Genomic DNA, 15,930 nt, shown 5'->3' with positions numbered 1-15,930 from the left:
TCCCATCTCTCCTGTCTGTACGTCTTTGTAGCGCTGACTAGATTTTGGAGCACACCGACTCACACCTTTCCATGTTAGCCTGTTGACTACGACTGTAGGGCCCTGTTATTTTGGGTAACAATAGCTCCCTCTAGTGCTGAAAGACAGACAGACTGACAGACTGAGAGAGAGAGAGAAAGAGAGAGAAAGAGAGAGAGAGAGAGAGAGAGAGAGAGAGAGGTAAACCATGTACCTTTTGATTTGGGTGAGGAACACAGGGCCCTTCTGTCAGGTCTATGTCCTCTCCTTGTGATAAAGGGGGATATCAAAGGAGGGAGCAGAGTGATGAGTTGAGGGCCTACATGCAAAGAGATTGGGTGAGCTGAGGTGAGGGCAGGCAAGAAGTGATTCAACGAAGACTTTGAGATTTCAGGAGAGCTGTTACGTAATTCCTGCAGATGGTAGTTTGAGCCTCCACTCCCCCTTGTGTCCCCCCCTACCTCTGCCAAGGCACATTATCCTCCTGTTCGAGAGGTTTTAAGGCTACCTTTGATCCGTTATGTGTGTTGCAGTTAAATGCGGACAAACGCCAATTACAGAGCCACGGGGAGTCTTTTTGCTTCAGATAACATTAAGAAAGGCATGGATGCGCACAAACCACTATGGACCTTTCTCACTAAATGCATATTGACTCTTGACTCATAACAGACATAGTGAACTGTGAACATGCTTACAAAGACAAGAGCAATATGCTGATGTTTTAGCATGTATAAATGTTTTTTTTTCACCAACTGATGATGGCCCTAAAGCTAAGGAACCAATGCCTGTAGTTCATTGTTAAACCACATGCTAATTGAGGCATACTGTACCTCCAAGATTGTCAACCTCACAGTGGTGCTAGGGAGAGAGTCAGAGTGTCACAAAAGTTGGTGGATTCACCCCCTGGCAACTACGAATATATATACTGTATACCTAATACATTCACATTTAAAGGCATTTAAATGGTATCCAATTTCAGGGCAATTCATTTGATATGATTGTCTAGAAATGTTTACTTAACAACTAAAATGTCAACTTCATCGAGGCACAGTGAAATGTATGACATTTGCCAATTGCACTTTGACATAAAGCTTTGTCAATGAACCAGACAAACTCAAATTCTAGGGAGTGCAGTTCGAGATGTTATGGAGCACAATGGCTACATGGTTTTCATAACTCTAGTCCATGCATTGCACATGAAGGGCAGAGCATCAAGCCCGATGCTAAATCAGATCTGGACTGAGATCATAGCAGCAGAGATAACAGGCTCAAAGCATCCAGCTACATGCTGACAAACTGGGAACCAAAAACGTCACCTGTGAGTTTTGGACTTTTTGGAAAGAGAGGGATTATAGATGCAATCGTGTAAATCCCACTTTGCTCTTGAGGCACTGCATCCAATGTCAAAAACAAGAAGTGATGATAGTACAGTAAAATAGACTGAGGTTTCAACTTGATTGAGGCAAATTGCATGAAGAGGGAATTCTACCCTGGCTGCTGCGGTCCATGTTAGTTTGTCCGCTGTGCTTTACGTCCAGTCTTTGCTGCACAGACACAAGCATTGATTTGCCTCCCAAATTCAATGTTTCTTTGTTTGCTCTGACAGGCATTGCCATGGAAACACAAGGGAGTGGAATTACAGTAAAGTTAAGAGGGAGGCTTTGAGAGGGAAGCCACTCCACCAGCCTGTGAAGAGCTGGTATAATTCAAGACCAAAGCATCTCTCTCGGACTGTGAGGACTGTAGTCTGCCTTTAAGTTCTGCGGTGTACTTTAAGTCTCTCACATTCACACACTTTCAGGAAAGCACTGTTAGTTTTACCTCAAGTTGTACATAAGCGTACACTCAGTGGACAAGAGCCTTTCTCTGTAGTAATCTGGCGGAGGCCCGTTTCCTCAAGTCAAAGCAAGAAATGGATTCTATTCTTGTCTCCTACACAGATGGGGTGTTAAACATTGATAGGGCTAGCTCTGGGAGAAATTGAGAGAGAAGGGGATAGAGAAACAGAGAGAGAGAGAGAAAGAAAGAGAGAGAGAGACAAGCACTACTTTTTTTCCTCTTTAAGGTTGATTTGATTACTCTCCAGCCAGCATCCAATTTTGTTGAGTAGAGGCATCGATTCAAAAGCAGCTAACTGCACTATGGCAGAGATTCACAGTATGAGTACTCTGCAGTCTGTGAGTATTGGACAGTGAGGAATTTTTTGTTGTTCTGGCAAGGTATAGTGTTGTCTTTACTTTGTAGGTTCTAACATGTGAACACATCAGACACATTATTTAGGAATTGCTGCATTTTTCATTCAGTCACCTAATTTCGGGGGAACCAAAATAAATAAAAAATGTCTTAAATTAAATAAATTAGAGAGAAATGTCTTACGAATTATAACATTTGGTGATGTAGCAGTCTTATGCTGTAGACTATTTGCTCAGATGGGTCACAGTTTCCTTAAGTCTGGTGATCAGGCAGTGACATACATATGCTCAGCTGATCTAAGTTTATTGACTTGGTCGATAAAGAAAATCCCTCTGTACTCAAAATGCACTTGCTGTGCATGTGGGGAGTTTTGAGCTGCTGCATTGTGGTTCTTAAAGTCTCCAAAATAAGAATTGGAGGCAGAGCCTTTAACTATCACTCTCCTCTCATGTGGAACCTTTTCCCAGTTTTGGTCCGGGAGGCAGACACCCTCGCTACGTTTGAGAATAGGCTTAAGGCCTTCCTTTTTGATGAAGCTTACAGTTAGGGCCGGCTTGCACTTGCTTTGGACCAGCCCCTAGTTATGCTGCTGTATGTTTAGACTGCCAAGGACTACCCTGGCCCTGTCAAGCTGAGCTCCTCTCTCCTCCTCCTTTCCCTCTCCATCTGTATGCATTCATGTCCAATGAATGCTTGTTACAACTCTGCATCTTCCCCACAGTTTTTGTTCCTTCTGGTCTCACAAATATATAGCTGTGGAGGTGTGCATGCAGACGGCCTGCTGCTACCACCTGCTCCTGCTTGACACCCACTGTTACTTTTATAGCAGTAATTATTCATATTTATATTATTTCTATTGGTTTTATTATTGTTGCTGTGCCTCTCCGTCTCTCACTCCCTTGTCCCTCTGTCTCTCTCATCCCACCCTGATAAGGCAGATGGCCGCCCACCTATAGCCAGGTTCTATCCAAGGTTTTTTTTTTATACATTTAAAGGAGAGTTTTACCTTTCAACCGTCTCAAAGTGCTGGCTCGAGACTACAGTCTAGACCTACTCTATTTGAAAAGTGTTATAAGATAACTTCTGCTGTGATTTGGCACTATATAAATTAAATTGGCTTGACTTGTCTTGCATTGTCCTACATTGTGAGTCATTGGTTAAAAAAGGTGACAATTTGTGCATTGTTCAACAATTAAGGAAGTGAAAACCCTGAAGCAAACACAAAGTCAGATATTTTATCTCACAGTCATATTTTTATTTCAAATCCAATGTGTTAAATTATATGAACTGTAGATATATACCTACACAAACACACATCCAGTAAGTACAGCCTCCTTGAAGCATACTAATATACTTATGGGTAAAGCTGGGCATCCAGAATCGCACATTGAAAACACTGAATGACAGTAAAACAGTTTAGCATTGGCATATTTCTACTTCTGCTGCACGTAGGTAACCTTATACTGTGACGGCCCCCTGAAGAAATGCTCACCACACACACACACACACACACACACACACACACACACACACACACACACACACACACACACACACAACTCAGCACATTTGTAAACCACAGTCATCGGCTGCTCTTGCACAACCTCAGAGCACATCCTGGGTTGATTCATCGCTGTGTCGCTGCTAGAGAGAAGTTTCACATCTTACCACGTTTCGTGCAACGCTGCTTTCTGAGACATGCTATGCTTTGACTTCTCCCCACCATAGTATCAAGCAGCCTGGTATGTTGCAACATAAAAAAGTAATCTGTCGGTGGGTGAATGTTGCTTTGCAGGTCTACACTAAAGCCACAGAGCTGATCCATTGCCAAGCTCAACTGTCCATCGCAGGCATTGAAAGAAGCGTGTGATTTTAGCTGCAAAATGAAAAGTGCTTGTTCAATTGAAAGTTTTAATGAATTTCAATGATTTATTTTTTATGGAAGATGTTCAACAGAGTCATACAAGAAGGATATGTATAAATGTGTTCAGTGCAACTTCTTCTATAATAAAATATCATCGCTTATATTATATGGCACATGGAAAATATGAGTATCTCTTCTTTCCTCTTCTGGTCTACGCGGTTCAGTCTGCTGTGCCTGGTTTGGTAGCTAGAGGAAGTTGCTCTGCCCAAAGAGACGGAGCAAACTTTCCACCTGACGCCTGGCTCCGGCATATCTTCAGCACAAGTAGGCATATGACCAACAGTGAGCAGATGACAAAGGCTACAAGAATCCCTATCCAGGTCCCTGACATGCATTCTGTCTCAGAGATGGCATCAACATTTCCTGCAAATAAAAAAGCCAATGAAAAGCATTACTTAGTCTTATGCACATGATTTTACACACTTTTTCAACCACTGATATTTGATGAGAGAAACTACCATCCACGGTATAAGATGTACTTACCATCTGCGTAGACAGTAACAGTCAAATTTCCTGACTTTTCCTCTGCAACCTTTCTCCACCCATGAGACAGTGATGGGAGCCACTCTTCAACCATACAGAAATACACGCCACTATCTTCAGGACGGGGCTTCAAGACTGTAATGCTGTACTGGTTGGGCAAAGGATGGCCAAATCTTAATTGACCACCTTTCCCAAAGCTGTCGCGTAGGGTGGAGTTTCGGTAAGCTGTGAATATGGAGCGAGGTTCTGTTTCCTTCTCCCTCTGACAAAACCACGTGACCTGGAACTCAGAATATTTGCTGGATTGTTGGGTGATATGACAGGGCACAGTGAAATCCAGCGACGTGCTTGTATTCAACTCCACTTCTTCTTTTACAATGGACAATTTATTTTCTGTAAAAAAAAAGCACACAAAAGGACCCATTCCTCTATAGTTTAACAATGCAAAACAATCAATGGGACTTTAAATGAAATTCCTAGGTAAACAGACAGACAGGGAAGGAGTCAGGGAAAGGACAGAAAGAAACAGTAAACAGGCGTAAATAGGCCTACAACTCAAAAAACTTAAAAAAGTGGGATGCATGTACAAAACAAAGTAGAGATGATGACATGTGTAAAAGAGCAAAACATATGACAGCACCATTAGAGAAGTGGTTCTTTTTCTGAGAACAGTTTAAATAGCCACAGTAGTTGTGTAGCACAAGACAGAAAACATGCATGCAGACAAACATACACCCTATCACGTGATAGTGGTAATATGAATGCACTATTATTGGTTTTAAGGGCAGAGTGGAACTTTTTTTAAATTTAAATTTCACAAGGCTTTCTTGCTTTCGTACCACATGTAGATGAGAAGGTTGATACACAACAGACTCGTGTTTGTGTTTATACCTTTACATTTAAGACTACCACAATTTGCTGGTAAGCTTCGCTGTAACCCAATTTCCAGTCTTTGGGCTATAAGTTATGTGGGCGACTGTGGCTCAGGTGGAAGAGCGGGCCGGCAAATGATCAAAGGGTTGGTGGTTCGATTCCTGCCCTACCACTTGAATCATGGTTGTTGTGTCCTGAGGCAAGACACTTTACCCACCCTGCCTCGTGTGAATGTCGATAGTTAGCCTGCTATCGGTGTATGAATGTGTTTGTGAAAAGAGTCTCCGGTCTCAATGGGATTTACCTGTATAAATAAAAACGTAAGCTAACTGGCTGCTCACAGGAGCTTCACAAGTTTAACGTAGACATGACAGCAGTATCAATCGTCTAGTCAAACTCTTGGTAAGAAAGTGAAGAGGAGCATTTCTCAAAATTCCAAACTACTCCTTTTAACAACCATGCCAACACACAACAACACAATCATAAAGCCGCCTACAGAGTGCTCTAAAACATGTGATCATACCTGCAACATTCACTGTCAGCGTGATGGGATCAGCGCTGTCTGAGGCCGTTTGCTTCCATTGACCTTCCTGGTCCAGTTGGTATTGCTCCACCTGGCACTGGTAGGCCCCACTATCCCCCTCATGAACCCTATGGATCCCAAGGTTGAAGGTGTTTTGTGTAGGTCTGGAGAGCCGGAGACGCCCCTGCAGGCTCCTGAGCCCCTGGTTATTTGGGTAACTCAGCAGGCCCAAGTGATCAAGCTCCAGGATCTTCGAGTTTGTGGTAGGAGAACCATGTCCAGTGTAAAGCCAAATGACTTTGTAGAAAAATGCACTGGATGCACTAGAGATGATGTTACACTTTAGCTCCACCTGGTCTCCCTCCATGACAATCAGCGGCTGCTCTTTCTTTTTTAAACGAAGGTCGTTGGCTGTGAAAATGAGAACGGGAAAAGTAAAGAGACAATGGTCAATCAATAACTTTTGTCAAATTGTTTTTGTTAAATGCCCTTAAAACTTCTATCTATCTTCTTCTTTATATTTCTTTATATTGTTGACTATTGAATATTCACCACACTGGTCAGCTGTCGACCAATCTTTTTAGATATATCAAGGAAGCTTAATCGTGAGAAGGGATCTCTTCCATAGCAAGGGAGTCAGCCTGGCCTTTATCTCTCAGCTAAGGATTTCCTCAATAAAAGTTCAGTTGTTCTCAATTGGACTTAAAGGTCATCTATTGTACAAAATGCACTTTTTCATGTTTTTTCAACATTAATACTAGAGATTGACTAGAGATTCCCTAAGTATGAGAAAAAAAACTCTATCTTTTTCTCCACCTCCCCCTTTCTGAAAACCTGTATTCCAAAACCCCATTACAATTATGAACCTGAAAAATTAGCACAACATGTGACCTTTACGCGCCCCACACACATCCTGCGTCTACCTCTGGAGCGCGTCGCGTTACCTTACTGCTGCCTCTCTCGGACTTTTCTCGGACACACATGCAACGTCTCAGCAGCTGCTGCTGCAGCGCTGCTTCTAAAAGCCCTATCTTTCTACATAGAGTTTTCATAGATAATTCCCATTAAAAATGTCTTTCATGTCATCTATGATGCATATGATTTATATTGAGTCTGGACAGTAATCCGTGCGCCCCATTGCCATTTTTGTTTAATTTTTTTGCCATATGTTCGCTTGTTGGAAGTTTTATTTTGAAGGGGACACACCAGGAAATGGTGAAACTACAGCGAAAGCTGCCAGTTTGAAGTCAATATGACTCTCAGCCAGTATTTCAAAAATCACTTTACTGATTTATACGGGAGAGAGAGAGGGGGGTGTGGTCGGGGAAGAAGAAGGCCGTAGACACAGATAGAGCAACGGAAAACTGTTGCGCTCATCATGATCTTTTTTATTTCTTCACTATATTGGATCTCTATATGTGTCATTTATCCAAAAATGAAATGCCAGAACTAATTGAAAATTAGGTTTTAAATCCCTCGGATTTTGATTGCACAATTAAATCGTGAAATAAAGGGATTATTCGCGTATACGACTGAGGGATGTTTTATTTTGAAATAAACACACCGGGTAAACGTGTTATTAGAGTGAATGCTGCTGGTATGACTGTCAACAGAGTATTTCTCTATCAGTTAAAGCACAGAGACGCGAGAGAGACGCGCTGCTCTCAGAAAAAAATAGGCGAGCCTCCTGAGGTGAAGGGGAGCGTCGCTGCAGACGTGCCTCCGACGCGCCTCAGCAGTGCGTCTGAGGTTGGATGTGTGCTCGCTCTACGTTGATTTCACAGTCTGTGACTAAAAGTCAGACGCAGACGCGAGGTAGACGCGCAGTAGAGGTAGGATGTGTGTGGGGCGCGTAAGTGTTGTTGATGATATACTGTATATATTGAGTGTTAAACGGACTTACCAGGCTCAAGAACTTCAACAATTGTAGTTTTTGACTTTGGTGAGAGCTGATACCAACCACCGCTAGGATCTGGTAGAAACTCCACCACGTCACACGTGTAGGAGCCTTTGTCTGAGGTCCGAGCTTGCCGCACACTCAGATCAAAAGAAGGGCCCTTAGTGCGCTTCATGCTGATGCGTTGTCTGTGACTGAGCTCTACCTGGGGTCCAAATGTTACCAGGGCATTCTGGTCCGAGCTGACAATGGTCTCATTATCAATCCGCCAGGTGACAGCATAGCGAGAGAACTCAGAGGGTTCTGAGATGACTGAGCATCTAATGTCAATGTCGCTGTTGATATTATTTCTCAAGGTCGGGACGGAGATCAGGCTGAGTTTGCTCACTAGGAGAAGGAGACAAAGTTAAGTCACAAGAGTGAGTAATAAAATGCACATTGAAGCTTTTACCCAAAGTTGCACCAAAGATCCACACACAATCTCAACAGTACCTGGGTTCTGCAACCTAACAGCCACCTGATTTGAGGGAGGCAGCTTCTTGTTTACATTCTCCAGGAACACAGACACGCTGCACTGGTATTTTCCTGCCTCCCTGGGACTCACACCGTTGATAAGAAGATAGTGAAAAACTTGATCAGCTTGGGCTACTACTTTCAACTGGTAGCGGTGCTGGTCTCCAGACCAACTGATGGCACCATTAGAATACATTGTCAGGATGTTATCCAGGGTTGAGTCATCATGCAGCAGGCTCCAAGACACTGTCATTGGTAGACGTGGCCCTTTGACCCGGCACATCAACTCCAAATTACCGTCTCCATCCACTCGATTGTCCCGTAATATCAGTTTCACTTTCACAAATGAATCTGTAACACAAATACAAAATAGTCAGCAGGGGCGAGTAAAGAAGGAGAAGTTGAGGTTCAAAGTTAAAAGGAGATGTAAGTACATGGTATTTCCAAAGCATCTTCTCTCTCTCTTGTCTTATTTTCACACTTATCGTCTTGCACAAAATTTCACATAATTTCCTTCTATAAAACAAGAAAAGGTTACTATGTCGTAATTATCAAAATATAGAAAGAAAATTGGATTCATTCATCGAAGGTCAAGGGATTTCTATGATTATAATATAAGCATACTTGTCTTCACATAAAGAGTACAACTTACAACGTTATTCAGTCTTAACACTAGAGAAAGTAATATGCAAATATATGCGGTGAGGCACTCCACAGTTTATACTTCTGTGTCATTTCCACAAATGTATGCTAACAAAAGCCCTGGAAGTGAACCCTGCAATATTCATTACACTTTATAACACAACAGTAGTGGAGAGAACAAAAAACATCCGGAAGATTCTTGATTTCCTAAAAGATTAACTCCAAGTTGTGCACAAAGTGCAAAGTTTGTGCTGATTAAAAAAACAGTCCTCTTCTTTGAAGTGTGCTTGGGAAAATCTGCCAGTTTGGTTTCAAATGTCTTGAACAAACTTGACCTGAGTCAGCACAAGACATGAGAGCAGTTCAATTAAAAAAATCTTGCATGCAATTTTGGCCTGCTGGTTGTACTACAGGAAAGATCAAAAAGCTGTCAAAACATTAGGAATAATTTACTGGGAACCATACACATCCATATTAGATGGCATAGCAATTTGGCCAGCAGTTGGTCATCTTATCATACTGCAGGTTGAACTGTTTGTTGGATAGATAGATAGATAGATAGATAGATAGATAGATAGATAGATAGATAGATAGATAGATAGATAGATAGATAGATAGATAGATAGATAGATAGATAGATAGATAGATAGATAGATAGATAGATAGATAGATAGATAGATAGATAGATAGATAGATAGATAGATAGATAGATAGATAGATAGATAGATAGATAGATAGATAGATAGATAGATAGATAGATAGATAGATAGATAGATAGATAGATAGATAGATAGATAGATAGATAGATAGATAGATAGATGGATGGATGGGTGGATGGATGGATGGATGAATGGACGGAAGGCCAAAGCAATTGTCAGCCCGACCGACATCCACATTCTTAACTTGTTTACCACTATATAACAAAAATGTACCTACGTGTGTCTATGTACGGTGTAAGTTACATTTTTGAGAGAGTAATACAATCATATTTGTGACAAGAGGAATGAGGAAGAGGAATGTTGTGTCAACATACAGAGATCATCATTAGTATAGATGTGTGCTACACAGACGGACGGACACATGTCTTACCTACAGGAACCACTGTCACAGTTGCACTGTGTGCCTGGCTGTTGGTCTTGCTGTTGCTTTTCCATTCAGACACATCACACCGGTAGACACCTGAATCAGAAGGTGTGACCTCATCAAGCTCTAAGGTGAAGGTGTCTGTTGCTGTCCGTGTGGCCTTCACTCTGCGACGCGCCAACTCCCCCGCTTTCTCCATGACACCCTCCTGACTGAGACTGACCACATTGGTGAACGTGGCCACTGATGACGATGTTGATTCGCGTTGCCAGGTGATGGAGATTTGATCTTTGACCCCGTTCACTTTACAGGTGAGCTCCAGCCTGTCCCCTTCATTTACACTTACAGCGTTCTGCATTTCCACTGAGAGCCCACTTTCTGTGATGAGAAATAATAATCAAAATAAAGTTTTATTATATCCAGGGTTTATCATACAGGTAAGAACATTAAGGCAAGTTATGCATAGTTATGCAAGCACTGGTCAATTGTGAGATGCTTGGCTATTTTGTTTTTTCAAATGAACATTAAGATGTTTCACTTACTAAACCTTGTCTGTTTGCGTCTGTATATTTCTCCTAAACCAACTTCGAATGGCCATTATCTGAACATTAGTTTTTTTACACAACATCTCAACTTGTAAAGCACTTACAGCAACTCAACTTTCCATAATCATTCAGCACTAATCTGAAGGTTATCACAGAAGGATTTGGTCACATGTTTTTGATTGTCTGATTTATGATACGTTTTGTTCTTAAAAACATGCAGAAAATGCATTTTTAAAACATGTACATTGTAATTTTTCATTTATATATGAAAAAAAAAGGCTGTGTTGGTTCTCCTACTGACCAACCTGTGGCTGAGATGCTGATCAGCTGGCTGGAGTCCTGGGCTGCTCCCTGAGTAAAGGCACCGTCCTGGCCTCTGTTCTGAGGCCATGCTCTACAGATATACTCTCCTTGGTCCTCAGTTCTGACATGCTGCAATATGAGGCGGTAATCTCTGTCTGTGATCCGAGTGACTCTGAGCTCTCCTTCTTCCTCTCTCCCTGTGTACCCTGGCCCCACTGACACGATGCCTGTAGGCCCAATGCTAGCCAGCTCAAGATTCCCCCTGAACCAGGCTACAGAGAAGAACCTCTCCTCAAGATTCTGTGCGTCTACGTTGCAGGATAGCATTAGCCGCTGTCCCTCCTGCAGAGTCGTCTGCTGTGCCGAGATTCTCACCGCCAGAGATGCCTTGTCTGCCACCACCTCTACTCAAGGCAGAGAGAAAAGCACACACACACACACACACACACACACACACACACACACACACACACACACACACACACACACACACACAGAAATACACATCCTGTCAAGAAGCCGCAAAGATGAATGTGTCGACACAACACTTGTTGTCAAAATCAATTTAGTCAGAATCAGTGAATATCTCCTCACAACCCCTTTACCTGTCCGTACTGTGTGTATGCTGAAAGAAAATCTGGTGTTAATACAGAGCCTAAGCTCTGTAAACAGGTATGTTAACAAAGGGTATGTAAAAAAAAAAAATATCACCATAGCCAGCAACATGGCCATTTACAGAGCCTAGACTGTGTATTAATACTGAGTTTTTTTTCCAGTGCACACACAGTAAGGGTATGTGGCAGATCATGAGGAAATATTCACTTTATACATTTTGACAAAAAGTGAATTTGACAACAAGCAATCTACAGAATCGCTGACTCCACCTTTAAGACGTGAATGATAGCTGCTTCTAACCTCTAGCTTTGACGTTCAGGGTAGTTTTCTCTCCATCCTTCTGTGCGATGGTGTACCAGGAGCGGTCATGATCTTGGATCCATTCCCGGGCTTGGCAGTAGATTTTGCCTTGGTCTGACAGCTCCAGCTGAGCCATCTTTAGCCTGTAAGTGGCCTCTCCCATTTTATCTAACCTTACCAGTCCAGCTTGGTAACGCCCTTCAAACCCCTGGCCTGGGATCAGTGTGAAATCTCTGTCCATAGAAATGATAGGCTGAGCAGCGTCAACGCCTTCTCTATGGAGGTACCAGGCAAGAGACAGATGGGTGTGCTGGACGGTGTTGCTGGAGGCTTGGCATATCAAAGTGAGAGCATCGCCCTCAAAGCTCAGTGAGTCGGAGGCAGGCGATGAAACACTTAGGGAGTTGTCAATCACTAGGGTACCACATCAGAAGCACATAAAGGCATGGAAGTCATACATTTCAACAGCTTTGCGGTTACATTGAACGTTTTATATTTTTCAAAATAGAATAGTAAAGATTGAATAATGACCGATTACCTTTCACTGTTGTCTTTGCAGAGTAGATTCCATTATAAGAGCTTGTTACAGGGTTTACCACAGAACACTCATATTCCCCTCCATCGTCTTTCTCTAGGCTTAGTATCTCAAAGATGACTGAGTTTTGAGACACATGTGTCAGAAAAATTTCTTTTTTCCTCACACGCATTGAATGCATGCTATAGCCAAAGCCTGGGTCAGCGGTGCTCATAATTTGGATTTCGCGCGATGGATTTGCAGGCTTTATCATACGGAATTCAAAGTCTCTTTTCGTGCTGGCGTCGCTGTAGCCACTCACATTGCAGGAGATGGAGAGCGGAGCGCCCACCACGCGATACAGAGGCCCAGCCTGTGCCTCAGTGAGCACTTGTGCCTCTCCTGAGTGAAGAACAGACATAACACAGATGTTAAAGTCGGCTGAGAACGGCATATTAGAGTCTTTATTTTATTGTATAAGGGTGTAACACCCCAGGGTCTAACCTACTTCTCTGAAGGCCATGGATAGGTAAAGCAAAACTATGTAGCCTTCAGCTTGCTTGAACATTGCAATGAATATTTTACAGTGTACTTTTTTACAGTAGGCTATATAGTGTGAAGAATGTATGCATTGTAAATATGGCTGAGGACAAGTGCCTGCAAATAGTGTTAAAGGTCTGTTACAGGATGTTCAAGAGAAGGTATTAGGTATAGCTTATAAAAATTATTTACCAGTCATTTGTTCTTGCATTAATACATTGTTATTTCAAAAGAAAAGAGAATAACACAAGTGAATCCTAAATGAATGATTCGTTGAGTTTAAGGCTAGACAAGGCAGGTAAAAAATGTAGTTTTTTTTTCAAGCACTGCTCAATTTTGAGATAGTTGGCTATTTTGATTCCATACCATGTCTTCTTTCATACAAGTAAAAATTAAAGGTCCAAAATGTACATTTACGTAGTTGTATATTTTACTATACTTTGTCTGTACATACTTTAACGTTGATTATAATTTATGGAAAGTATTTTTGGATTTGTAAAATGATGTATTTGAAATCTGTGTAAAGAAATGTGGACTCTAGTATGTTGAAACAAATACTAAAGATTTTTACATTTATTTAAACGTTTATGAAAAGTTGTAATACAAAATGTAATTATTCCATTTAAGATTTGTACCCCTATTTACCTGCAGTGTCTCACCTTAATCACAAAACCCTAAATATGTTCCAGTCAACTACAAGTATTTTTGAAAAAAGTTGCTTTTTTCTCAAAACATTTTTTTTTACCACATTTTCACCCAGCATGAACATTAATCAGAATCCAAATCCAACTCTAGGAATCCAATGTGCTACCTACCACGGTGCAGAAATAGTCCCAGGTAGAAGAGCAAACTGGCCCTCCCACAGGAGAGCAGGGAAAACCTCATCCTGAAGCTGCTTCACAATTAACACAGTGTGAGCGCTATATCTACTGTGACGAGTCTGTAGTCAGTCTCACTCTATACATCTGCCAGACAGCAGTATTATTGTGGCTATATGCTTCCTGAAGGTAGGCCTACACAAAGAGGAAGTATCACGTTTCCTGCATTCTGCACTTACATCGTTTTGACTATTTCTAAAATGCAATTTCTAATGTCTAATAGATAATACAAATTATAAATTAAATAAATTATAAACCTGTAAAGCAATTTGAATGGCCTTGTGTCTGAATTGTGCTATATAAATAAACTTGCCTTGCCTTTGCAATTTAGCCCTAGTGAAAAGTCCAGGTGGGACTTTTTATTGTATTTAGGACAGGTTAAGGTCTCATGGCTATTCACCCTCCAGGAAGCTAGATTGTCAGCTCATCTGTGCAACTATTTGGTTATTGTTTTTAATGTTTTAACTTTTACTTGTTATTAATTAACTTTTAGGCTATTTGAATTATTATATTTTGATATTACATGTGAAAAACAAATTGGTATTCTGCAATAAACTCAGTGGCATTTGTTGCTGGTGTGCGACTTTTTTCGTATTATTATTATTATTATTATTATTATTATTATTATTATTATTATTATTATTATTATTATTATTATTATTATTATTATTATTATTATTATGCTTAAGTTATAATGGCATATCACATGTAGTCTACACTGTCAATTTTAAAGTTTTAGTTAACCAAACTACAATGCATAGTTCAAGCCTGTGTAGGCCAATGTTACCTTACATTTGTAAGTAATATTGGAGTGGTCTCTTAAATTTTTCCAGAGCTGTAGGCCTATGCTAGAAAAGGTAGACCAGAAATAGATGTGCCTATGTTCCGTCCTAAATCTATTGGCCTACTCGTGATTGGGTTAGGCTTACCGTGGTCGGAAAATATCACACTGTGCACGTTAGAACATCACATGGCTTGACACCATGAAATGTCAAACAAATGTGGACAATAATACCCCATCAACAAACTGTGAGTAGAGGTTCTCAATTTAGGCTACCAAAAGCAAACCTGAAATAATGGGAAATTACTTAATGCGATGCTGTCTGATGCTGATGCAGGTAGGCCTAGGTAGTTAGGCTAATGCACTCTATCTGCATCTTTGTTTTTGTTTTGATCATTTCAGAATAAAATAGTTAGCCTTCCGGCTATAGGACAGAATCCTATTATTTGATTAGGCTACATGAACAATAGGCTATACTACCATTATGCGACCAAGCAGTAACGAGTAGCCTACAGGAGACAGGGCAACTGCGTTGCTAGGAAACAGCGTGGGTTATTCGGCAGAAACTGAAGCAGGAAATAAGTTTGACTTCATTTAGATCGAGATTGAATGGTGTTGTAGACAAGTGAGGCAACAGTGCCACTCAGTGGAGAAGATGAAAGCATACTGTGAGCTGCAGCTGAGTTGGTCTTCACATATCAAAAATAAATAGGCTTCTTGTAAGGCCTCACGACAGATTAGTTAGTAGGCTATTGCACAATTCGTTTATCATCTTGATTAAGTGAATTTTGCAATAACCAACTTGAAGCTTACTAGTGAAATGCAGTAGCCTCTGGCAGCCATGATGTGAGAACTAGGCCTATTTATAATAGGCCTAAAAGCATATATAACTGTAAGTATGAATGATAAATAGGCTACAGCCAATATACAGTACTATAATGTAATGGAAAATAATAATATAACATAAAAATAACAGCACTGTGATGATGCCTACTAAAATAGTGATGTTAATAATACAAATATAAATAAACACATGCTCACAACCCAAAGACATGTGCAACCTTTGCAAATTGGTCACTGTATTCACTGTAAAGGCCAAAAAGGCTTGGAAACACTGCATTAGGGGATTAAGGCCTTACAACGGGGGAGAACCTGCTACATCAACCTCCCAGTTTTGTAATCTAACAGGCCTTTTTCTGGTCAGAAGCCATTTTCTAATATCTACTATCAGATCGTCTTTTCATATAGTGTTCCTCTTTAAATGTTCTTATTTTTCTTTTCTTTTTCTCCATGTTGCATTAATGA

General features: G+C 41.0%; 1 protein-coding gene across 1 annotated transcript; it reads right to left on the bottom strand.

Annotated features, from left to right (window-relative positions):
• Positions 1–3,638: 3,638 nt before the first annotated feature.
• Positions 3,639–13,896, bottom strand: LOC307258571 (immunoglobulin superfamily member 3-like). Its single transcript, XM_080038163.1, has 10 exons — positions 13,782–13,896; positions 12,451–12,828; positions 11,913–12,326; positions 11,000–11,401; positions 10,156–10,527; positions 8,404–8,775; positions 7,918–8,298; positions 6,015–6,425; positions 4,619–5,011; positions 3,639–4,498 (listed from the first exon to the last, which is right to left on the bottom strand). The coding sequence occupies exons 1-10, from the start codon at positions 13,849–13,851 to the stop codon at positions 4,296–4,298; spliced, it is 3,396 nt and encodes a 1,131-aa protein (XP_079894289.1). The 5' UTR covers positions 13,852–13,896; the 3' UTR covers positions 3,639–4,295.
• Between the last annotated feature and the right edge of the window lie 2,034 nt (positions 13,897–15,930).

Source organism: Ammodytes marinus (genome assembly GCF_949987685.1).
Source record: "Ammodytes marinus genome assembly, chromosome: 12".
Classification (NCBI taxonomy): domain Eukaryota; kingdom Metazoa; phylum Chordata; class Actinopteri; order Uranoscopiformes; family Ammodytidae; genus Ammodytes; species Ammodytes marinus.
This window is presented reverse-complemented; position numbering and strand designations above follow the sequence as displayed.

Excerpts from the sequence above, each read along its gene's own strand:
- LOC307258571 (XM_080038163.1), bottom strand. The coding sequence starts at position 13,851 with ATGAGGTTTTCCCTGCTCTCCTGTGGGAGGGCCAGTTTGCTCTTCTAC. Across the intron at positions 8,299-8,403 it reads TGTTAGGTTGCAGAACCCAG|TGAGCAAACTCAGCCTGATC; the intron begins GTACTGTTGAGA and ends TCCTTCTCCTAG. Across the intron at positions 4,499-4,618 it reads TGTTACTGTCTACGCAGATG|GAAATGTTGATGCCATCTCT; the intron begins GTAAGTACATCT and ends TTTTATTTGCAG.